Genomic DNA, 23,814 nt, shown 5'->3' on the forward strand with positions numbered 1-23,814 from the left:
TGCAAAACAATCCTCTTCGCTACGAATATTAACCCGGAACACCTGCCGCTTTCCACTGTTGGGCCAAATAACTTCTCGTTCTTCGGGCCTCCGTTCCACTAGCGACACCGTCAACACCACATTAACAGTCTTCACCCTGTTTCGGACTGCGACCATCTTTCACTGTCGATCTACGTTTCGCTCGATGAGCTAAAAACGAACAATATCAATAAACTAATCGCCCTTTGCGCTACTTCAGAAGCGCTTTAAACGTTTGGTTCCATAAACTTGAGGAAGATAAAATTGAAGATGATAATTAATTATTATTAATTCTATTACAAATGTTTAAGCGAACCTTGGACGGAAAGTGTAACATATGATATTAACATTTTTCATTCACTAAGAAATTTAAGCTGTCTCACTATATTATGACGTTTTCCCTTTCAAAGAAGTGAAAATAGATTAGCACGTCGATGCAAATGCATATCTAAATAGTAACGTCGAAGATAGCCGTACACTATGTAGTTACGGAAGCTGTCACTGTGTTGACTATGCGAAATATTTCAACGTTATTCACCGTACGTTACAGAGCGGCGAAGATTACTTCATTTCTGGTTATTTAACCGTTTAACACGTATATGAGATTTATTCATTTAATATCTCTTTTCGTTATCATCATGTACGTAGCAAGTAGTTCTTATGTAATTATGGCTATAAGGAAATTAAGAGTACCAGATCTTACATGTTAATCAGTAAATGTTTTAGTGATTATTAATCAATTTTTTAAGGGATAGTGTAAGAGGAATGAATGGGAAACGTGTAATTGGGGTAAGGAATATCATTTTCGGAAGATGTGAATATACGCCAACACTTCCGGCCACTGTATATCATTCAAGATCCAAGATCAGATTATAAGTAACCCCTGAAGATAGTTTTATTTCCGTGTTATATAAATCGTCATTTCTTTTCGAGAAGCATACAATAGAAGATAGCTGGATGATAATAGAAAAAATGTTGAATTAATGTTAATATGCAAGATCATAAGGACGAATGAAGGATGGCTGATAAAAAAGAAGATGAGAAAAAGGAGGAAGACCAACGGTTGGAGTATATATTTAATTACCTTACGTACACGAGAAAGTTAAAAATTGATAGATGGACGAAAATGTTATCGAATGTGGAGTTTAAGGTATATCAACACGTAAATCGCTGGTAAATCGCGGAGCTGATTTATTTCTCCAATAAATGTGAACTGTGAAAAATGTTGCGTAACTTGAGCAAGCCTCCATTACAAGTAGAAAAATGATCCGTCATATTCTCGTTTACTTTAATAACGATGGAATTACTTCACTTTCACATTTAGGAAATGATTACACGGTTCTTTGGTGTCCCGTCGGAGATGATCCTCGTATTGCAATTGACACCGGCTGGTCTATTGGTGCCCTATCTTGAAATTACGCAATCCAAGAGAAAGCAGACATATTTCATGAAGAGGAGACCACAGACGGTCACTGAAGATAATTACAAGGATTTATTGATACCGGGTGACATGGCGCCAAACCCGATCGAAGAATTAGCCGTACTTGTCGAGGACGTTAGTTCAATTATATGTATATATCTTATTGGATCGAGCAAGCTTAGTTTCTGCGTTTCTCTAGGAAATTATTTAACAAACCAGAAGACATCCATTAATCCATATTTTCAGGCATACGTACCTATTTTATCTAATCCAAAAAATCACGTCGGTTGGCCGGAAATTGTTCGTAAAGATGTTAAAAAACAAGTATACAATCTTCGAAGTTTAATATGGCAGGTAAAATACTACCTCTCTCTACTTACCTTAGAAAGTGGTAGACGGAATAGAAAATACTTGTAAGAAGAATCAAGAATTTATTCAAAACTTAGGTGAAGGGAAAAATAACAGGACAAACTTTACTACCGATGCCAATGGGTATCGAAGAGATTATTAATCAGCAATTTAATAATTCAAAAATAGACGCCTCTAAACAACTCCAATTAAAGAGCAATATCGAAGAAATTATAATAAAATGGGCAACTCAAATTAATGAGATTCTTAATGAAGAAGTCCGTAAGTTTTCAAAGAATGGAAAGCAACAACCCATATCTGGTAATCCATAATTTTATTAACTAAGCGCAGAACATAATAAAGCCACACGATTATGTACAAACCCTTAATATTATTTGGGTGCTTTTACTTCATCAGAATTGGACTATTGGAACATGAGACTGAAAAATATGGAATCACTTTATTATCAGTTAAAAGATCCAATGATATTACAGATAGATATATTTTTGGAGAAGATGGAAAGTCCTTATTCAGCGTATTTTAAAAATTTAGTGAAAAACGTGGCTGCAGGTAAATAACGACGAAAAGATTTTCCGCTTTTAAATTAAATTTATTCCAATTTTTCAGCATTGTTAGAAACTAGAAATATTAATCTTTACTTGTGGCCTCTAAACTCCTATTTTCAAGAAATTGAAAGCACTGAATTCAAAGATATATTGACCAAACTGAAAGTGCTGTTGCACTGCGTTTGCTTAATGTGGTCCAATTCGAAATATTATTCTATGGAACGAATTATTATTCTGTTACAAGAAATTTCAAATTTATTAATTTCTCAGGTACTAAATCACTCACTTATAAGATGTATTATTACCTTAGCTAAATGCGAAATATCCTATTTATAAAATGCATCGAGTACTTCGTATATGTTTTGTATAGGCAGTGAAATATATAAATCCGGCAACATTATTCAGTGAGGATATTGAAGAAAATAAAGTGAAGATAGCGGAGGTGATACCGTGTCTCAATAATTATCAAGAAATGTTTCGATCATTTAAAGAAAAAATAGAAAATTATTTTAAATCTCAAGAACCGGCCCTTTGGACGTTTCATGAAAAGTTAGTCCTTGAAAGGATTTACATGTTTGAGAAGAGACTGAAAGAAATTGAGGTTTGCTCAAATATTATAAATAACGTATGCGAATATATTTTATCCCAATTTTGCAGTTATATTTCTTCACTACAGGCGTTATTCGATATAGTGCAAGATTATTTAAAATTAGAAAGAATAGAAATGGCTGGTTTAAAGGCCAAATCGTTACTTTCCATGATTAATAGTATTTATGAAGAGTTCATAAGATTGTATCAGCAATTCGCAGACGCACCTTATGAAGTTTTAACCCCCGAAGAAGTACAGTTTACCGAAGATTTAAATGAATTTTCTATCATGGTAAATGATATGTAAACTGCGGATGTTCATGCAAATTGATATGGTACTTACATTGAACTAACATACATACGTATTGAAATATTTTATGAAATTAAAGATAGAACAATTTGATCGACGATTGGCAAGTATTTTCGATCAAGCATTTGCGGAATGTCACAACCTGTTTGCGTATTTCAAATTTATTTGGATAATCAGCTTCATTTCTAATAGACCTATAATAATGTCCCAATTGTGGCACAACTATGAAGAAGTGATTGAAAGAGCAGATCGAAGTTTCAGTAACGCAAAGGTGAATTTAACTATGATTACGAATTGTGTACTGTGTATCTAAGCTTGTATGTATAGTGTAGTATGATAATAATAAAGTTATTCTGCTTCTTAGGCTTTATTTGACGAAAATTTTATGGCTGAAGGAGATAGACCATTTTTATCATTGGATACGTACTTACCACCAGTGGCTTCATCTCTGTGTTTGTTAATTAAATTACGCGAAAGAACTCGTTATCCAGTTCAATGCATGAAATTGATCGATCATCCTCTGATTACTGCTAAAATGGAAAACGAACTCAAAAATAAATATGAAGAACTGGAGGTAATACCATACAAAGCAGAGGAATTACTAAATTCTATTAGTTTTCAATATTGTTTTAAAGTATGTTTCTCTCTTAATACACTTTAAGATGATTATCGACGAAAAAGAAAACGAAATATACCTTGCTTGGAAGGAGAAATTGCCAGAAATCTTGGAAACCCATTTGACGAAAACTCTTTTAATAGTTAAGGAAAACAAACTCTTGGAAATGAATTTTGTTTCTGAATTAAAGACTGCTTTGAGAGAAATTCGCTATATGATAATTATGAAGAAATCGGATCTTCTTCCAGAGGCAATAGAATTTTATAATAGATCACAGTTCTTTTTCAACAGCACTTATAATCTTAATTTAATAGTAAACTGGTAAACAATAATTTGATTTTACCCATACTTAGTAATTTTCCCACCTTTTAAGTAGTATTGAGGAGTCTTTCATAAGTTTATTATTTTCACATTTTACACTAGGTACAATAGAATACGAAGTGAAAGTGCTCCAGTAGAATTTCAATTAGTTGAGGAAGAAGTTGAAAACATTGACAATTTAATTAATTATGGCCAAGAAAATTATAATTGGAATTCAGAAGGTACAGATAATGTTTTTCAAAACTGGGAGAAACACTAAACGAATGAATGCAAGTAAAGTATAATACTTACAGAACATTTCTAATAATTTTGAACGTCCATCTTATCAGGAATTACAGAATATATTGATAATTTGTCGTCAATTACGTGGAAATTACATGCTAGAGTGTTTCGAGCTCAAGAAAATTTGAAAAATATTCTAGACAGGATGTACGCTTGGGCGATGATGCCAATTATTTATCGCAAGGATGCGAAAGATGATAATTTAATAGCATTGACTGATAAAGACGATAGATTCTCTGAAAGATTCGCTGAAATTGAAGCAACAGCTGAACAACTCAAGCAAATTTTAAAAGAAAATTATAAACTATTTTTCGATTTACTTCCTGATTATGCCTATGAAAGAGATGACGCGGACTTAATAGACAGTAAGTAGTATACGTACAACATAGTTACGCCAGTCCGATACGTGCTTTGCATTGAAGATCCTTTTGATTTGCTAAGAATCCTAACAAATTGTCTAAGACTTTTCGAAAGCATCATTTAACTAGAAAAATTGTTTGCAAAAAAAAAAAGGTGAAGGAAAAGAAGAAGCAGAACCAGAGGGAACTTTGCACGAAGAAGGAACTGAACTCACTGAATATGCAAGGTAATCTTTTTCAATAATTACTTAATAAAATAAGAAAGTCTATTCAATCACAAATATCAACGAGTAGTACAATTTCGTAGTTCTTTGTTAATTCTTTGTTAGACCAGACGAAGGAGGAATTGAAGAAATAGGATCACCGGAAGAGCAAGAGGAAATAGAAGAGGAAGAAGAAGAAATTGATGAAGAGGTGTTAGCGATGAGGCTTGAGAAATGGCAACCTTATCTATCTTACATCGATAATTTAATTTCCAAAGGCCTGATTCAAGCAGTCTCCACGAGGTTATTAATGACTTTTGTATTTGTCGACTTATACTAATCGATATTTCATTTCATTAATTTCAGTTAATTAAATTTATTATTAGCCATTAATGCTTTATATAATATTTCATATGCCAGTATTTGTTACATTCTCGACGAAACTGACCCCGAAGGAAATATACAGCCCTCGTTTGAGATCCAACTGTGTTTAGAAGTAAATATTTGGAATAATCAGTAAATTAACATCAAAAAGTTATAAGAGTTGAAAACTTTATAATTATTGAAGGAATTATTCTTTCGCTGTTTATGTTGATAGAATCCCAGTATCGTATTTCAACCGTCAGTGGAATTAGACGATCCTGAAGGTTTCTATATGTTCTTCGAATCACTTCTACTTGACATGATGAAAATGGGTACCCTCGTGCCACGAGTTGATCCTGAATTGTACGAGAGCCAAGAGAATTATGCGGTATATTATTCCAAATTACCATTCGATCACTATACGATCATATTGATCGTCTTATCAATTTCTATTTAACACGTGTTATTAATCATATGATATTCCCAAAGATTGATGTTGCCGAGGAGGATGGTATCGTATTTATGTTAGAAGAAACTTGCAACCGAGTGAAACTCTCCTTAGCAGAAGTAAAGGAGCATGCTCAGGTAATATAATCATTTTTAAGTTCAACTTGAAACTTTTTATCAGCAAAGTTATTCTTTTCCAGACATACGATATTTATTCCTGGTTGTGGACAGATGATAGACAAGAATATTTAAAATATTTCCTGATATTCTCGCAGTACGTATCTCCTGAACAGAGAGAGATATTAGAACAGCAAAAAGGTTATATCCCAGAGGACATGAAGGAGAAGAAACCAGAATTGGCTGATTTTAAACGAGAGATTGATTACTTCATGGATCTGTATGATAAGTGTAATAACATGAAAAACGAAGAAATCTTTTGCCGATGGTTGAGACTCGATGTGAAGCCTTTTAAGCAGAGTCTATTAAACATAATTTGCAAGTGGGCTAACGTGCTGAAGGAATATTTGGTCCACGAAATTACCACCAAGTAATTCAGTTTCCCTTTCTTCTTTTCAATTCGAAATTGCTGAAGCTTCACGGTTCTAATTTTTATAATTGATATCGTCTAAAGTTTTGGCAAGGAATTTCAATGTTTTATTTAGCGGTGGAGATAGTTTCACCAGGAAATCGATCAACCGCTCATCTATTGTCTGGTCAATGACTCGTGACACAATCACCAATCATCGTAGTTATAGTAATCGGGAGACGTTCACTGAGATAAATGCATTCTCCTACGATCCTGATTACGATCTTTTCTCAGAAGTATTAATTTTACTTAATTTAACGTGAAGGATTTTATGGCGATCATCACTAAATGTGCGCTGTCGAAAATCGAGTTTCTGCTTTGGCAGATACGTCAAAAAAGGGTGATGCTTTTAAGACATTACGTCTGTGAAATCTATAAAAGAGGGTTCTACGAATGCTAATCACATCTTGACCCCTAACCGCAAATAGAACTGATTTCTCTGAAACCGCAACCAGAATGATCGTTGGTTGGCACTAATCCTGGATACTTGCGCAACTGAATAGTAAACTGAATATTTGGCTCAGAACCGTTGTTCCAGGAAACTATCAAATTACTTATTTCGCAAACAATATACGGAATTCTAAAACAACAGATCATTCATAAATTGCAGAAATATGTAGGATATCTTAGATTTTTCTTCACCCAACGACGTAAGGTTCTATGAGTGAAAGCAGGAATAATACATTGTATAGGGCGATGCAATCGAGCAATTGTTAATTATTTGCGTAGAAATAAGTCAAAATTGTAGGGTATACTTTTGTATGAACTGCAAATTTCAAGTTAATTATTTTTGTAATCATTATATGATTATTATTCTTATTGATAGATTGGAGAAGCTGGCAGAATTTTTGCAGCTAGCGATGGATAACTTTTCACGTCCTATTCACGAAGATGATTATGACGCACTCTTAGAAACAATATATTACTTGAAAGAAGTTAGAGATCGCCAATATGAGATCGAGGATATGTTTGACCCTATCAAGGTAATATCTTTTATATAAAAGTATGAACATTATACGTAATTTAAATATTACTTTTGGAGGAAGAATAATTGCATACTTTCCAGAAAACGATAGAGCTTCTACAAACTTACAACGTGCATCTAGATGAGAAAATTTTTTCATGGCTAGCAGAATTACCCCTTACTTGGGAGACGTTGAAGAAAGTAGCTGCTCAGGTCAAACAAGTTGTCCAACCTTTGATGACTCGTCAAATTGAACTTTTGAAGAAGAGGCTAAGCTATTACGACTTCAAACAGCAACGACTTCTAAAGGAATTCCACGAAAGAGATGTTTTTAAGTAAACTAACAACAGCAGTGATACTATTCGCACCAAATGTTTTATTTTATTCATTGAAAGTGACTGATAATTATTTGCAGTCCAGATTACGAGGATCCTTACAGACAACTGAATAGTATATATGAAGAAGTTTTGGTATTTCTAAGCGAAGAAAAAGAACTGAATGATCAAACTGTAATTTTCGAACAAGAAATGCCTCAATTTAAAGTAATTAAACAAATACAAAAAGAAATGCAGCTCTTGAAAATTTTATGGGATTACGTGAACGTAATCGGAACTTCTTTAAACGAATGGAAAAAAACCACATGGAAGAAGCTTGATATCGAATGGATGGATCAGGAGTGCAAAAAACTTCTCAAAGAATTAAGACGTGAGCAACGATTATTTTTTGTCTTTTTTTTTTATCTAGACTAACTAATTATGGTCTCGAGTAGATCTGGACAAAGACGTGCGCCCTTGGAAATTGTACGTCAACGTTGAAGCACAAGTGAAAAACATGATGGCATCACTAAGAGCAGTTTCAGAATTGCAGAATCCAGCAATCAGAGATAGACATTGGAGGGAATTAATGGCTGAAACAAAAGTAATTGATATGTATTTATCAGTACATAATTACCAGTGATTTTGGCTGAATAGCTATATTAATTTTAATTGCAACGGAAAGCACAATCTTCATATGTATAGCAAAATCACTTTATACAAACCGTATTTTGGACAGGTAACATTCATTATGACTGATCATACTACGTTAGAGGATTTATTAAAACTGCAATTACACAAATATGAAGAGGAAGTTAAAAATATCGTGGCCAAATCGGTAAAGGAAATGGCGATGGAGAAGATATTAAAGGAACTTAATGATACTTGGAGTACTCTCGAGTTTGATAAAGAGTTACACGACCGTACAAAATTATATGTCCTTAAAATTGATGAAGCAACTATTGAAACCCTTGAAGATAATCAGGTAACATAGTTAAGTATTTTTAATAGCGTAAACGAACATTGCATTTTCATTAACTCGTAACAGGTGCAACTACAAAATATGTTGGGCTCGAAATTCGTTGGATATTTTCTCGAAGAAATTCTTAGTTGGCAAAAAAAACTAAGCAATGCCGATGCGGTGATTAATGCGTGGTTCGAAGTTCAACGGGCATGGATGTACCTCGAAAGTATATTTATTGGTTCTGAAGACATTAGAAGCCAACTTCCAGAGGAGTCGAAGCGGTTTGAAAAAATTGACAAAGATTTCAAAGTACAAAATAAGAGCTAAAAATTAGAATCCGTGAGGTATCTAGCATAAAGTTTTAAGAGTAGAGACGTACAACAAAATATATTCTTTAAGGAATTACTGAGGGAAATGTCGAGCAATCTAAATATTGTAAAAGCAACCAATCGTCCCAAACTTCTGGAAAAATTGGAAGAGCTACAAGTTCAGCTGAACGTTTGCGAGAAAGCTTTGGCAGATTACTTGGAAACAAAAAGATTAATTTATCCGAGATTTTATTTTATCTCTTCAGCAGATCTCCTTGATATTTTAAGCAATGGTTAGACTATATTAATCGAGACATACATATAAGGCTCACATGAAATACAAGCGGATGTATAACGATTATTTGATAAATCATTTCTCAAGGAAACATCCCTGAATTGGTCTGCAAACACTTGTCGAAGTTGTATGATTCTATCGCAAAATTAAATTGGAAAATGGATGGTGGAAAGCCAACAAAGAACGCTATAGTCATGATTGCTAAAGATGGTGAAGAAATGTCTATTCACGGCTCCTGTGATTGCAGTGGAAAGGTAGTTCGACGTGATGAATAAGTAAATCAATCGTTGTATTGTAACATATCTTTGAAAGATAAGATATTCCACTCTTTAGGTGGAAATTTGGTTGAACAACGTGACAGACGCAATGAAAAGATCAGTGAGGTATCACATATCTATTGCGGTGACCACGTACGATGAAAAACCGCGAGAGCAATGGATCTTTGATCATCAAGCTCAACCAGCCCTATGTGGGACACAAATTTGGTGGACTACTGAGGTGAACATGGCCTTTTTGAGACTAGAGGAAGGTTTCGAGAATGCTTTCAAAGATTACCAGAGGAAGCAAATTAATCAGCTTAACGCATTAATAACAATACTCTGCGGAGAATTAAATGAAAGCGACAGAAGGAAGATCATGACTATTTGTACGATTGACGTGCATGCTAGAGACGTTGTAGCGAAATTGATCACTATGAAGGCAGAGAATTCTTCTAGTTTTCAGTGGCAATCGCAACTTAGACACAGGTAAAAATATTTGCGATAACAATTGCCATCTTTTATCATACTTTAAACTATAAAATAATTCACAGATGGGATGATAAAGTTGGCGATTGCTATGCTGATATTTGCGATGCGTACTTTAAATACGATTACGAATACTTGGGTAATGTTCCAAGACTAGTGATAACCCCATTGACTGATAGATGTTACATCACTTTAACTCAATCCTTGCACCTAATAATGGGGGGAGCACCTGCTGGTCCTGCTGGAACTGGCAAAACAGAAACTACAAAAGATTTAGGTCGAGCATTAGGTCAAATGGTTTATGTATTCAATTGTTCCGAACAAATGGACTACAAGGTGAGAGCTGTAAAGTGATTTTAAACAACCTTCTCGTTGGCAAAAAAAAATAATGAGAACAAATTCCGTCGACTAAACTTACATTTATGAAATCAGTTTATTCTCAGGTTAATATCTTTCTTTTCTTTAGTCCTGTGCAAACATTTACAAAGGTCTTGCTCAAGTAGGAGCATGGGGCTGTTTTGATGAATTCAACCGCATTTCGGTGGAAGTACTTTCAGTGGTGGCTGTGCAAGTAAAATCAGTCCTGGACGGAGTAAAAAGCAATAAACCGAAATTTCTGTTCTTTGGAGAAGAACTGAATCTAGTCCCCACTGTTGGAATGTTCATTACTATGAATCCTGGCTATGCTGGACGAACAGAATTGCCCGAAAACTTGAAAACCTTGTTTAGGTACGTCCACTAGAAATGATATATGTACACTGTAGGTGTATGCATAGAGCATTAAAGTTTGTTAGGAAAGATTTATCATCGCTATTTATTTTGAAGGCCTTGCGCTATGGTGGTTCCAGACTTTGATTTGATCTGCGAAATCATGCTGGTAGCAGAAGGATTCCAAGAAGCTAGACTCTTAGCAAGGAAATTTATAACATTGTATCAACTCTGTCGAGAACTTCTATCGAAGCAGGACCACTACGACTGGGGTCTACGAGCGATTAAATCGGTTTTGGTCGTCGCTGGAAAGCTGAAGAGAGACGATCCTCAAAGAAACGAGGATCAAGTGTTAATGAGAGCCCTAAGAGACTTTAATATCCCGAAAATTATCACAGACGACGTACCAGTTTTCATGGGGCTTATCGGTGAATTTACTATATTTTTATAACAACTACTTGCTAGTCATATTTCTTAAATTTGTTTGTACTTGTATTTGCCAATTTAGGTGATTTATTTCCCGCTTTGGACGTGCCACGAAAGAGAGATTTTGAGTTTGAGAAGACCGTTCGACAATCTATTTTAGATATGAAGTTACAACCAGAAGATGGCTTTATACTAAAAGTAAAAATATGACTGTTATAACGTGCCGAATCTATTAAGAATTTTGAATATCAAATCACACTCTGAATTGATTAGGTTGTGCAACTGGAAGAGTTACTTCATGTACGCCACTCAGTTTTTATCGTTGGCTTAGCTGGAACAGGAAAGACGGAAGTTTGGAAAACGCTTAATCGAACTTATTTCAATCAACAATTAAAACCGTACTACAACGACTTGAACCCCAAAGCAGTGACTAACGACGAGCTTTTTGGGATTATCAATCCAGCTACGCGAGAGTGGAAAGACGGGTTTGATCAAACGATACTGAACTTTTAACCAGTCAAACAACAAATTACATTGAACTGTTTCATCAGGTTGTTCTCTATAATAATGAGGGATCAAGCAAACATGACGGGAAATGATCCAAAATGGATAATTTTTGACGGTGATATAGATCCAATGTGGATCGAATCATTAAACACTGTTATGGATGACAACAAAGTTTTAACATTGGCTAGTAACGAAAGAATTGCTTTAACGAATCAGATGAGGCTTCTCTTTGAGATTTCAAACCTCAGGTAATCTTTCTCCTTTATCCGTTATGTTCATAATTAACTGTTAATTATTGGTGAAATATGTATATATAAAAATTTTCAGGACAGCAACTCCAGCCACTGTTTCTAGAGCTGGAATCCTCTACATAAATCCACAAGACATTGGATGGTATCCGTAAGTATTGCATTTGTTCGTATTCATTTTACAGAATATCTGTTTATAATATACAAAATAAATGTACTTAGTATTTTTATAATTGTTAGATTTGCAATTAGCTGGATAGAGACGAGAGACGCATCTGAGAGAGCAAATTTAACTATTTTATTCGATAAATACGTACCGACACTTGTAGAAGTGGTAAAATATAGAATTAAAAAGATTACACCATTGCCAGAAATTGGCCATGTGGAAATGTTGTGCAATTTGTTGGATTATTTTCTGACTAAAGAGAACGTGCCACCCGAATGCCCAAAAGAATGGTATGAATAAAAATTTTCAGTAATAATCACGATAAATGTTTATGAAACGAATAAATGCATTAAATCGTTGATTACCTGATTTTCTTGGAAAAGGTACGAATTGTACTTTGCTTTTGCCTGCATTTGGGCATTTGGCTCGGCAACTTTTCAAGATCAATTAATCGATTGGCGAAACGAGTTCAATAAATGGTGGCAAAATGAATTTAAGACGATTAAATTCCCTGTCGGCAGTAACATCTTCAATTATTTTATCGAAGACGAAACAAAGAAGTTGGTTCCTTGGAGCGAGAAAATGCAATCCTTTCAACTGGATCCTGACATACCACTGCAGGTTCTTCTAAATAATTTTTCATTCAAATATGATAGTTATTACGTACATTACTTTTACTGAACTTTTTGACTTTTATAAACAATTTCATTTTACAGTCTACCTTAGTGTCTACCGGTGAAACTGCGCGTCTATACTTTTTTTTAGATATTTTCATACAGCAACGAGTGCCAGTGATGTTAATAGGTGCAGCTGGATCAGGAAAAAGCGTAATTATAAGTGAGAAATTAGGAGCCCTTTCAGATACTTATAATGTTGCAAACGTTCCTCTCAACTATTACACGACGTCTGGTAATAATGATTCAATAACTTATCCTGATATTAAACTTACATTATGTACGATCAATAATGTTTCATCTTATCTTTTTGGGCTAATTGTAATTTATTTACTTAAGAAATGTTGCAAAGAACAATGGAAAAACATTTAGAGAAGAAGACTGGTAGAAATTACGGACCGCCTGGTATGAAGAAACTAATTTATTTCATTGACGATATGAACATGCCCGAAGTTGATACTTACGGAACTGTTCAGCCTCACACACTTATCAGGCAACATATCGATTACAATCACTGGTATGCAAGTACTTTAAATACTGTAAATCTGCATTTTACCCAGTTGTAAAACGTATTGTACTTTGAGAATTTTATGAGAAATATCGTAGGTACGACAGAACGAAATTAACGTTGAAGGAAATTCACAATACTCAATACGTGTCCTGTATGAACCCCACTGCGGGAAGTTTTACCATTAATCCTCGTTTGCAACGGCATTTCGCTGTTTTTGCAGTTAGGTAAGCTGAAATGAAGAAATGTTAAAAGAGACAAGTATTATAATATTTGTTACAGCAATACCATTTCTCTGTAAACTGAAAATTCTGTTTGATTATAGCTTCCCAACTGAGGAGAATCTGATAATGATCTATAGCCAAATGTTAGATCAACATTTGTTGAATCCCATTAATAAATTTAACATAGCGTTAATGAAAATTTCAGAATCCTTATTAAGCGCAGCATTATATTTTCACGATAAAATCTCAACGACGTTTTTACCAACTGCTATCAAATTTCATTATGTATTTAATTTGCGCGATCTCTCGAATATCTTTCAAGTAAGATTTATTTCATTTTTGTCCATTCAAAACGACACGTCGAGATACGTTTTTCTTTTAAGGGTATAATTTTTGCAAACGGCGATACTGTTCCGACAGCGAATCATTTAATTAAACTGTACGTTCACGAGGCGACAAGGGTGTATTCTGATAAATTAATCAATTCTGAGGATAAAAGGACGTTCCTACAATTATTAAAGGAGTCGCTTCGCAAAAATATTTCTGTAAGTCTTACCACGTATAAATGTCAGCTACTCTGTATTATGACGTTCTCATATATTTTCCGGTTTTTAATTTTAGGAAATAGACGAAAATATTATATTTTCAGAACCAATAATATATTGCCATTTTGCTGAAGGAATTGGCGAACCGAAATATATGCCAATAAAGGATTGGCAACAGTTAACGAAGTTATTAGATGAAGCTTTAATTAATTATAATGAGCTGGTAATAGTAATGAGTTTCAAAATAAAATAAAATGTTCAAGGTAACGTTCTTACTTGGAGTTACCACGTGAAATGCATTTGTGAATAGGTCTCAGCGATGAATTTAGTTTTATTTGAAGATGCCATGTACCAGGTCTGTCAAATAAATCGCATTCTGGAATTACCAAGGGGAAACGCATTGTTAGTGGGCGTTGGAGGAAGCGGAAAGCAATCTCTCTCTAGTCTTGCGTCCTTCATCGCAAGCTTAGAGGTACTTCTATGAAAATCGTTTGTAGAATTAAGTCTCAAAAGCATAAGTGAAATTAATGGAATTTAATTGAAATTTGTTGCATATTATGCATTTCTCTGCAGTGTTAATAGTTGACGTGTAAACTATTTTTTCAAAATGATCTCTCCTTTTACAATTTAGGTGTTTCAGATACAATTACGGACAGGTTATTCAATAAATGACTTGAGAACTGATCTGGCTAGTCTATACTTGAAGTCTGGACTGAAAGGAATCGGTATTACTTTTCTAATGACCGACTCCCATGTTGCTGATGAAAGATTTTTAGTTCTGATAAATGATATGCTTGCTTTTGGCGAAATTTCTGAATTGTTCGCCGACGATGAGATAGATAATATTGTGAATGCCATGAGAAACGAGGTGCTTCATTAATTTATGCAGAAATTATATTGAACAACGTTCCTTCGCGTATATATATATATATATATATATATATATATATATATATATATATATATATATATATATATATATATATATATATATATATATATATATATATATATATATATATATATATATATACATATATGATTTCTTATTGTTATGAGTTGTGATATTATAGGTGAAACAAACAGGAATGATGGATACCAAAGAAAATTGTTGGAAATTTTTCATCGATCGAGTGCGTAATCGATTAAAATGTGTCCTCTGCTTCTCTCCCGTTGGATCAACCTTACGAAACAGAGCCAGGCAGTTCCCAGCGATCGTGAACAACACTTCAATTAACTGGTTCCAAGGATGGCCACAGGATGCTCTAAAATCCGTTTCCGCCAGATTTTTGGAAGTAAGACAATTTCAGACGCAACAGTGTCGTCGATGAAATAAAGTAAAGTACAAACTTGCAAGCTCAAAGATTCCTCGAGGACCAATGTTAACTTTCAATCGTGGTTAACGAACTAGAAAATACGTAACTACCATAAGTCCAATTAATTAGCCACTTAGTTGCACTTCCTTAATTATGTTGGTTCGCGACTGCGTGAAACCAGTTTATTGTTTCCTTCTTATTCTTACCGAACAAGTTCCGGCTGATCATCACTTTAATAGTCGGTTAGTTGCGTAAGTAATTAAATTACTAGCGGACAGCTGTTTTTCTTTTTTGTTGGGGGTTGTAGCTATTATTTGATTACAAAAATAAATTTACTCTTACCAATGCTTCTTAATTCTGTGTTGATTCGAGTTAACTGGTATAACATTTACTAATTGCAGGAGTTAGAGGATCTTCCAGATCAGTACAAGCAATCAGCGTCTCTTTTCATGTCGTACGCGCACACAAGCGTTAACGATATCTCGTCGCTTTACCTGCAAAATGAGAGAAGGTATAATTACACGACTCCGAAAACGTTTCTAGAGCAAATTGCTTTGTATTCGAAGTTACTCGTCGAGAGAACCTACGACGTAAAAGCAATGATCGAGAGACTGAAAAACGGCTTGGAGCAATTAGAGTCCTGCGCTGGCCAAGTAACGATTTCATTGTTATCATTTCAATTCTACGCTACTTACAAGTATAACTCCGTTGAAATCGATATTTCGAATAGGTAAGCGAATTGAGGGTCGTATTGGGAGCACAGGAAATCGAACTGAAAAAGAAGAATGAAGTTGCAGACAAAATTCTAGCCGAGGTACGGGCGGAGAATACTAAAGCTGAAGCCGAGAAAGCCATCGGTATAATTTTGCTTGTTCACGGGAAATAATTACTTCAGACTGTTTGTAATCATCTCCCAATACTTGCAGTGTCCGAAGAAGAGGCAAAAATAGCAGAAATTAAAGAAACAGTGGCAGAGAGACAGAAACGATGCGATGAGGACTTGGCGAAGGCTGAGCCCGCGGTTCGACAAGCTGAAGCTGCTCTCGACACGCTGAATAAAGTAATATTCTTCCGTTTTCAAATAAATTATTAAGTAAATAATCTCACAAGATAATCGTGTAAATTCCAGAACAATTTAACGGAATTGAAATCCTTTGGAACACCACCAGAACAGGTAGCAATGGTAGCACAAGCTGTTTTAGTTCTGTTTGCTCCTCGAGGTCAGATTCCGAAAGATAGAAGCTGGAAGGCATGCAAAGCGATGATGGGTCACGTCGACACATTTCTCTCGCAGCTCCGTAACTACGACAAAGAGAATATTCATCCTGAAGTGGTAAAAGCCATTCAACCTTATATCAATAACAAAGGTAAAGCTATTCACGTGTCTCTGTTCACTTATCTTTATATGAAATAAGTTACGAAGTAAGCACACTAATCAACTTTACTCTACCTGTATTGTACTAATTTCCTAACGTTAAGGAAACTCTAATCGTATCGCACACTCTTCAGATTTTGATCCAGAGATTATCTATTCAAAATCACAAGCAGCAGCAGGCCTTTGCAGCTGGGTGAGAAATATAATGGTTTTCCACTATATTAACGAAACCGTGAAACCATTGAGAGCTGCGTTAGCACAAGCTAATGCTGAACTGAAAGCTGCTATGGATCATTTAAATGCCCTGAGAACACGATTGGCGGTGAATTTTTAACTTACGCTTAATTTTATTTTTGTGTGTATAAATCTAAACGAGATGCATATATATATATTCCACACCATATGTTACTGTAAACATATAAAAATACAAATATTACTTGTAGGAATTACAAAAAGTACTCGACGCGTTAGGGGAGAGAATGAATATAGCTTTAGCTGAGAAACAGAAATGTCAGGATGAAGCTGATGCGACTGCATTAACGATCGACCTTGCAAACAGATTGGTAAATGGTCTAGCATCCGAAAAAATTCGATGGTCCGAAACAGTGGAAACGTTAGTCTTTGCCATCGTTATTGTTCTCGACGCGCATTATAAATTGAAGTCTATTTATCGAATAAAATATTTAGACTGACGGACTCTTGCGCAACAGTACCTGGCGATATTCTCCTCGTAACAGCATTTTTGTCGTATATGGGATGCTTCACACGAAAATATAGGTCTGACTTGATGTACGAAAATTGGTTGCCTTTCTTGGAAAGCTTGGAAGTGAAAATACCAAGAACTACCGATTTGGATGTTCTATCTTTTCTGACAGACGACGCGCAGATTGCTCAATGGAACAACGAAGGTTTGTAACTTTGCAATACATTTCAATATATTTAAGTTTATATAATACAAAACATTTGCAGTTACGTATAAATTTTGATATATTAATTATTATTCTTCATATATATATTCTATGTTACTCTCACAATTAATATCAAGGTCTACCCACCGATAAAATGTCTTCTGAAAATGCAACAATTTTAATGAATTCAACGAGGTGGCCTCTGATGATAGACCCGCAGTTGCAAGGGATCAAGTGGATAAAACATCGGTATGGTGAAGAACTACAAGTGCTTAGACTTACTCAACCAAATTACTTGAATTTGATTGAAGTTTCAATAGCGAACGGAGGAATTGTTTTAATTGAAAATATTATGGAGACCATTGACCCTGTTTTAGATCCGGTTATTAAAAGAGATCTAATAAAAAAAGGAAGGTATTTATACTTACAGTTATTTGTAGCATGCTTATATTTATATCTGTTAAATTATCTTATATGTTTATTATACTGTCTCCTACAATTGTTAACATTTGTTTGAAAGAGCGATAAAAATTTGGGACAAAGAGGTAGATTACGATCATCGTTTTCGCTTAATCATACAAACGAAGCTTGCAAATCCTCATTACAAGCCTGAAATACAAGCGCAAACGACGCTTATCAATTTTACCGTAACGATAGACGGTTTAGAGGAACAACTTCTGGGAGACGTTGTGAAAGCAGAAAGACCCGATTTAGAATCGAGGAAAGCTGAGTTAACTACACAACAGAATACCTTTAAAATTACTTTGAAGACATTGGAGGATGATCTTTTGCATAGGTAAACAATACTCTGCCAAGTGGTACCTCATCAGAGTAATTAATCAATGCTTGTAGCTAGCTAAAATCTTATCTTATTTCAAAGATTATCGACTGCTGGGCCGAACATTTTGAGCGATGTTGACCTTGTAATAAATCTGGAAACAACAAAGAAGACAGCCGCGGAGATCGAAATAAAAGTAGCGGAAGCTAAAGTGACTGCAGTAAAAATAGACGAGGCTAGAGAAATTTACCGCACCGTAGCGGCCAGAGCTAGCCTTTTGTACTTCGTTTTGAACGATTTAAGCAAAATAAACATGCTGTATCAGTTCTCCTTAAAGGCTTTCAGCGTTGTCTTTCAAAACGCGATCAAATTCGCTGAATCTGCAGAGAGTTTGCCGAAAAGGGTGGCTTTTTTAATGGATAGTATTACTTATCTAGTATTCATTTATACTAGTAGAGGATTATTCGAAGCCGACAAGCTGACTTTCCTCTGTCAAATGACTATTCAAGTGAATTTCTAAGACGATCAAATCGTATCTAACATATTAATTTCAATAACAAAATTTCATTAATATTTCAGATTTTTATGGAATCAAAGGAAATAACGCAGAGTGAATTAGATTTCCTACTGCGATTCCCACATGTCTCTGACTTAGTCAGCCCTGTTGACTTTTTGACAAATACCAGTTGGGGCGGTATTAAGTATTTAAGTCAAATGGATGATTTCCAAAATTTGGAAAAGGACATAGAAGGTGCTGCAAAAAGGTGGAAAAAGTTCGTCGAATCGGAGACGCCAGAACGAGAAAGCTTTCCACAGGATTGGAAAAATAAAACAGCTCTACAAAGATTATGCATAATGAGATGTCTTAGATTGGATCGAATGTCTTATGCGATTAGGTTTGTTCGATACCTCTGACGTTACGTTACAAATGCTTGGACAATATAAATGCCTGGACTCGTTCAATTATTTTCTTTTCAACTTTTTAAAACTATAATATCATTTCCTCGATCAGCCTTTTATATAATGCCTAAATGTCAATTTGATTCGTATACATTATTGCATAATATTTATCTACGTAGTCGTATAAAATAATTTCTGTTAGAATTTCAAACATTTTAGTGCCGACAGTTAAGTTATACGCTTTATGCAACAAAATTTACATAATTTCACATATTAGAAAATGCACAGAAATAAGTGAAAGTATAATATAGAAATCTAGGAGGAATAAACATTTAATTTCTCGCTATAAAATATTATATTTACGATCGAATTGACTTAGGTGTTTTGTAGAAGAAAAACTTGGCTCGAAGTTTGTAGAATCCAGATCTCCCCCTTTTCATAAATCCTTCGAGGAAACAAGTTCAATCACACCTGTATTTTTCATTTTATCTCCAGGCGTTGATCCTTTAAAAGTAAGCAAGTTACTCGGAAGTTATAATTGGCTCTGTTTATACTTAACATCTGATAAATTTGCTCGTTTTCAGGATGTAGAAAAACTCGGAATGCAACTGGGTTTCACTTTTGAGGGGAGGAATTTCCATAATGTGTCATTGGGTCAAGGACAGGAACCTGTAGCCGAGCAGGCTATAGAACTTTCAGCGGACGAAGGCCATTGGGTAATTTTGCAAAATGTCCATTTAGTGAACAAATGGTTGCCTACATTGGAGAAAAAAATGGAACAGTGCGCGGAGAATCCGCACGATGATTATCGATTATTCATCAGTGCTGAACCTAGTCCTGATCCTCACGAATCAATAATACCTCAGGTAATGGATAAAATCCTTTTCATTATTTCTAAAAAAAAAGGAAAAACCATTTCATTTAAGTTGGTGTTATACAGACAATATTCTACAACTTTCATCAACAAATTCTATACAGGGTATACTAGAATCAGCCATAAAAATCACAAACGAACCACCATCGGGAATTCAAGCTAACATCCATAAGGCGTTAGATAACTTTACTCAAGAAACTCTTGATTCGTGCAGCAAGGAAACTGAATTCAAAGCCATATTATTTGCACTTTGTTATTACCACGCTGTAATCGCGCAACGTGGAAAATTTGGAGCCCAAGGATGGAATAGAGTACTTGTGCAACAATAATTATCGAATATATGAATTATTGGTTTCAATTAATTATTCTTTTCTTTAAACAAGTCTTATCCATTCAACTTTGGCGACTTGACGATCAGCGTATCCGTATTGTACAACTATTTGGAAAATAGTGTTAAAGTACCATGGGAGGATCTTCGTTACTTATTTGGAGAAATAATGTATGGAGGTCATATAACGGATGACTGGGACAGGAGACTTTGCAGAACATATTTAATGGAGTATCTTAAACCTGAATTAGTCGAAGGTACCAGATTATATTTAAAGAAAAGAATGAAAAATGAAAAAAGAATCAAATTACCTTTCTATCTTTTGCACAGGTGAATTGTATTTTGCACCGGACTTTTTGGTGCCACCAAACAGCGATTACACTGCCTATCATCAATATGTAGACGACTATATTCCTACGGAGAGCCCAGTTCTTTATGGACTTCATCCCAATGCAGAGATCGGTAAGTACATGTCACAATGCACCCTAGGATTCATTTCTTTTGAAATTAATATACGAACAATGCTTTACTAGGATTTTTAACATCAACTGCTGAAAATTTATTTAAAACATTACTGGGAATGCTGACTAGAACCGCCAGTGATGTAACAAGCGGTGAGACTTCAAGAGAGGAGAATATGAAAAATATTATAGAAGATCTACTAGATAAACTACCAGAGGAATTTAATATGCAAGAACTTCAAGCGAAGGTACTAATCTAATTTTATTTAATTTTAATGAAATTATTGTTAAACATCTCAGGTGGAGGAACGCACGCCGTACGTGACGGTCGCTTTGCAAGAATGTGAACGAATGAACTTGCTCTGTGAAGAACTTAGAAGATCTCTTCAAGAATTGGACTTGGGTTTAAGTGTAATGAAAAATTATAAATACTTAAACATATATACTTAATCATAAATTAATCGTCCATATCTTTTAAAAGGGTGAATTGACTATAAATGCTGAAATGGAAGATCTACAGAACTACATGCTGATGGATGCTGTCCCACCGTCTTGGACCAAAAGAGCTTATCCTTCAAATTTAGGACTAAATAGCTGGTTTGCTGACATGTTAAACCGGATAAGCGAATTGTCTAATTGGACTGCAGATTTCAATGTAAAGTTTTGCTCGATTTAATTTAAATTTACTTGAACACGTATCGTTCATTTACAAATTATATCAAAATCTTCTTTTTATATTATATATATTATTTATATCAAAATCTTTATAGTTACCTTCATCTGTATGGCTAGCAGGCTTCTTTAATCCTCAATCATTCCTAACTGCTGTTATGCAACAAACAGCGCGCAAAAATGAATGGCCATTAGATAAAATGTGTTTACATTGCGAGGTGATGAGAAAATACAAGGAAGAAATCACGTAACAATTGAATCTTCTTTATTACACATATCTTTTCATTTTGAATGTTATTTCAATAATATCGTTTTATAAATTGCAACTTTACAGGACAGCGCCAAGAGAAGGTGCTTATATAAATGGATTGTATATGGAAGGGGCACGATGGGACATCCAAGCAGGATGTATCATGGAATCTCGATTCAAAGAATTGTTCCCACTGATGCCTGTAGTGTACATCAGAGCGATTACACAAGACAAACAAGATTTTAAGAACGTATACGAATGCCCTGTGTACAAGACACGATCAAGAGGTCCTACATACGTATGGACATTCAATTTAAAAACTAAAGAAAAAGCGAGCAAGTGGATTCTCGGCGGTGTGGCAATTATACTTCAAATTTAATTGTTTAATCGATTAAAAAACGAGCAAAGGATGTATAACTTGGACCAAAGGAGCATCTGTGTTCTTATCGATGTCTACTCTTTACTCGTATCACGGATATAAACATAGTGTATAAAGTAATAAAGAAAAGGAATGATTACAATTACAGAAAGAAATTGTTTATATTCAGAATATAAAATATATTTTGTACACGTTAATATCTTCGGTTACTGGCCACTATCTTCTTTTAAATCCATACTTTTTCCTTTCATAAAATAGATCGGTCTTTGAACTACCGAGATTTACAATCTTTGGGCAACCGTCTCTCTGCAAGAAGACAACTTTCAATTCTCATATATCGCTCAAAGTTAACGATCATAGTGATTCCAACTGTCTTTCACCCGGTATCCTTTATCTAGCTTACATCTTTCTCCTGAATCGTGCACTCCTTGCAATAATAAGCGTCAGAGACACCCGGTCCACCGCAGATGACGCACCGACCCTGATAAGACCCATAATTGCATTCGTCGCAAATTCTAACCAGAGTACACGGTCTTACGTACGAATCGCATATAACACATTTACCATCGCACTTCTCACATAACCTTCCAATGGCTAAAAATTACAAGTATTTATCTTCTATCAGACTTGAACGAGACGTGCGTCAGACAGACAGCTGTCATTAAAATAACAAACAATAGGGAACTCTCAAATATAAAACATACCAACTCCTGGTTGTTTCCTGCAAAAAATTAAATCAGGATGATGCTTAGCCATCACGGAACTAGAATACTTCAACTGTCACGAATTATAATAAATTTCATCGATTTCTACGCAAAACACACCGAGAGAGGAACTTTAATTACATATTTTCATTAATTAACGATTGCAATTGACACAGGACGCGACTACATAAACAAACTCCAACGCTCGTATAGGTTAGAGTCCATTATGATCAGCCGCCCAATCATATTTCTTCATTTTTATTACCGTGGCGCCATCTGTGCGAAAAGCGCTGAAACTGGTCGTTAGCAAAGTAGACTCCTTTGGACTACTGGCGCCATCTCTGTAAAAAGTGCTCAAACTGATCGCACATCGATACCGACAGCGAAGTGAACTACTGCGCGAGTGGCGCCATCTCTGTGGAGAGTGCTGAAACTACTCACCGAATAGTTCCACCGTTTCCCCGCGAGATGGCGCCACCAGGCGGTCGGCGCGAGTAGTGCCATCTAGCGGTGGAACTGGGGAACTAATCGGCGAGTAGTTTCAGCGTTTTCCACAGAGATGGCGCCACATGCGCAGTAGTTCACTTCGCTGTCGGAAACGATGTGCGACCAGTTTGAGCGCTTTTTACAGAGATGGCGCCACGGGTATTTAAATAATTGATATGACGGTTGACTGTGTTAGTAATTAATCCTGGCCAGCTGTTGCGTGTGTTTATTCAGTATTTTGTTTACATTTGTTTATTGTTGTATATACAATCTAATATATAATATACGTATTCAATTCAACATTTTCTGTTATATTATAATAATATAATATTAACACGTAAATTTATTGTTAATTACGA

General features: G+C 35.0%; 3 protein-coding genes across 3 annotated transcripts; 2 read left to right on the plus strand and 1 right to left on the minus strand.

Annotated features, from left to right (window-relative positions):
* The first annotated feature begins 827 nt into the window (after positions 1–827).
* LOC143422679 (dynein beta chain, ciliary-like) lies at positions 828–5,186 on the plus strand. The gene is made up of 16 exons (XM_076893482.1): positions 828–1,168; positions 1,343–1,573; positions 1,685–1,792; positions 1,885–2,107; positions 2,204–2,356; positions 2,414–2,622; positions 2,723–2,953; positions 3,029–3,232; positions 3,330–3,521; positions 3,615–3,824; positions 3,913–4,187; positions 4,290–4,408; positions 4,517–4,834; positions 4,983–5,055; positions 5,090–5,121; positions 5,158–5,186. Exons 1-16 carry the CDS (start codon positions 1,037–1,039, stop codon positions 5,184–5,186), a joined length of 2,739 nt encoding a protein of 912 aa, XP_076749597.1. The 5' UTR covers positions 828–1,036.
* LOC143422781 (dynein beta chain, ciliary-like) lies at positions 5,165–22,288 on the plus strand. The gene is made up of 53 exons (XM_076893695.1): positions 5,165–5,334; positions 5,452–5,527; positions 5,630–5,782; positions 5,884–5,979; positions 6,042–6,388; positions 7,254–7,410; positions 7,494–7,726; positions 7,807–8,096; positions 8,161–8,309; positions 8,445–8,690; positions 8,754–8,978; positions 9,069–9,270; positions 9,360–9,526; positions 9,606–10,018; positions 10,084–10,354; positions 10,485–10,747; positions 10,844–11,154; positions 11,235–11,350; positions 11,426–11,637; positions 11,704–11,907; positions 11,987–12,058; positions 12,148–12,363; positions 12,457–12,694; positions 12,790–12,982; positions 13,087–13,264; positions 13,354–13,482; positions 13,581–13,800; positions 13,863–14,024; positions 14,101–14,247; positions 14,335–14,496; positions 14,656–14,892; positions 15,098–15,319; positions 15,742–15,993; positions 16,071–16,197; positions 16,267–16,400; positions 16,470–16,707; positions 16,850–17,037; positions 17,159–17,328; positions 17,403–17,623; positions 17,761–18,037; positions 18,144–18,419; positions 18,504–18,909; positions 18,981–19,297; positions 19,681–19,813; positions 19,886–20,167; positions 20,280–20,486; positions 20,559–20,760; positions 20,834–20,965; positions 21,037–21,212; positions 21,265–21,375; positions 21,446–21,619; positions 21,735–21,883; positions 21,971–22,288. The coding sequence occupies exons 1-53, from the start codon at positions 5,252–5,254 to the stop codon at positions 22,263–22,265; spliced, it is 10,857 nt and encodes a 3,618-aa protein (XP_076749810.1). The 5' UTR covers positions 5,165–5,251; the 3' UTR covers positions 22,266–22,288.
* Positions 22,289–22,413: 125 nt separating this feature from the next.
* Positions 22,414–23,098, minus strand: Phf5a (PHD finger protein 5a). Its single transcript, XM_076893835.1, has 3 exons — positions 22,970–23,098; positions 22,669–22,859; positions 22,414–22,571 (listed from the first exon to the last, which is right to left on the minus strand). The coding sequence occupies exons 1-3, from the start codon at positions 23,019–23,021 to the stop codon at positions 22,482–22,484; spliced, it is 333 nt and encodes a 110-aa protein (XP_076749950.1). The 5' UTR covers positions 23,022–23,098; the 3' UTR covers positions 22,414–22,481.
* Between the last annotated feature and the right edge of the window lie 716 nt (positions 23,099–23,814).

Source organism: Xylocopa sonorina, chromosome 4 (assembly GCF_050948175.1).
Source record: "Xylocopa sonorina isolate GNS202 chromosome 4, iyXylSono1_principal, whole genome shotgun sequence".
Taxonomy (NCBI): domain Eukaryota; kingdom Metazoa; phylum Arthropoda; class Insecta; order Hymenoptera; family Apidae; genus Xylocopa; species Xylocopa sonorina.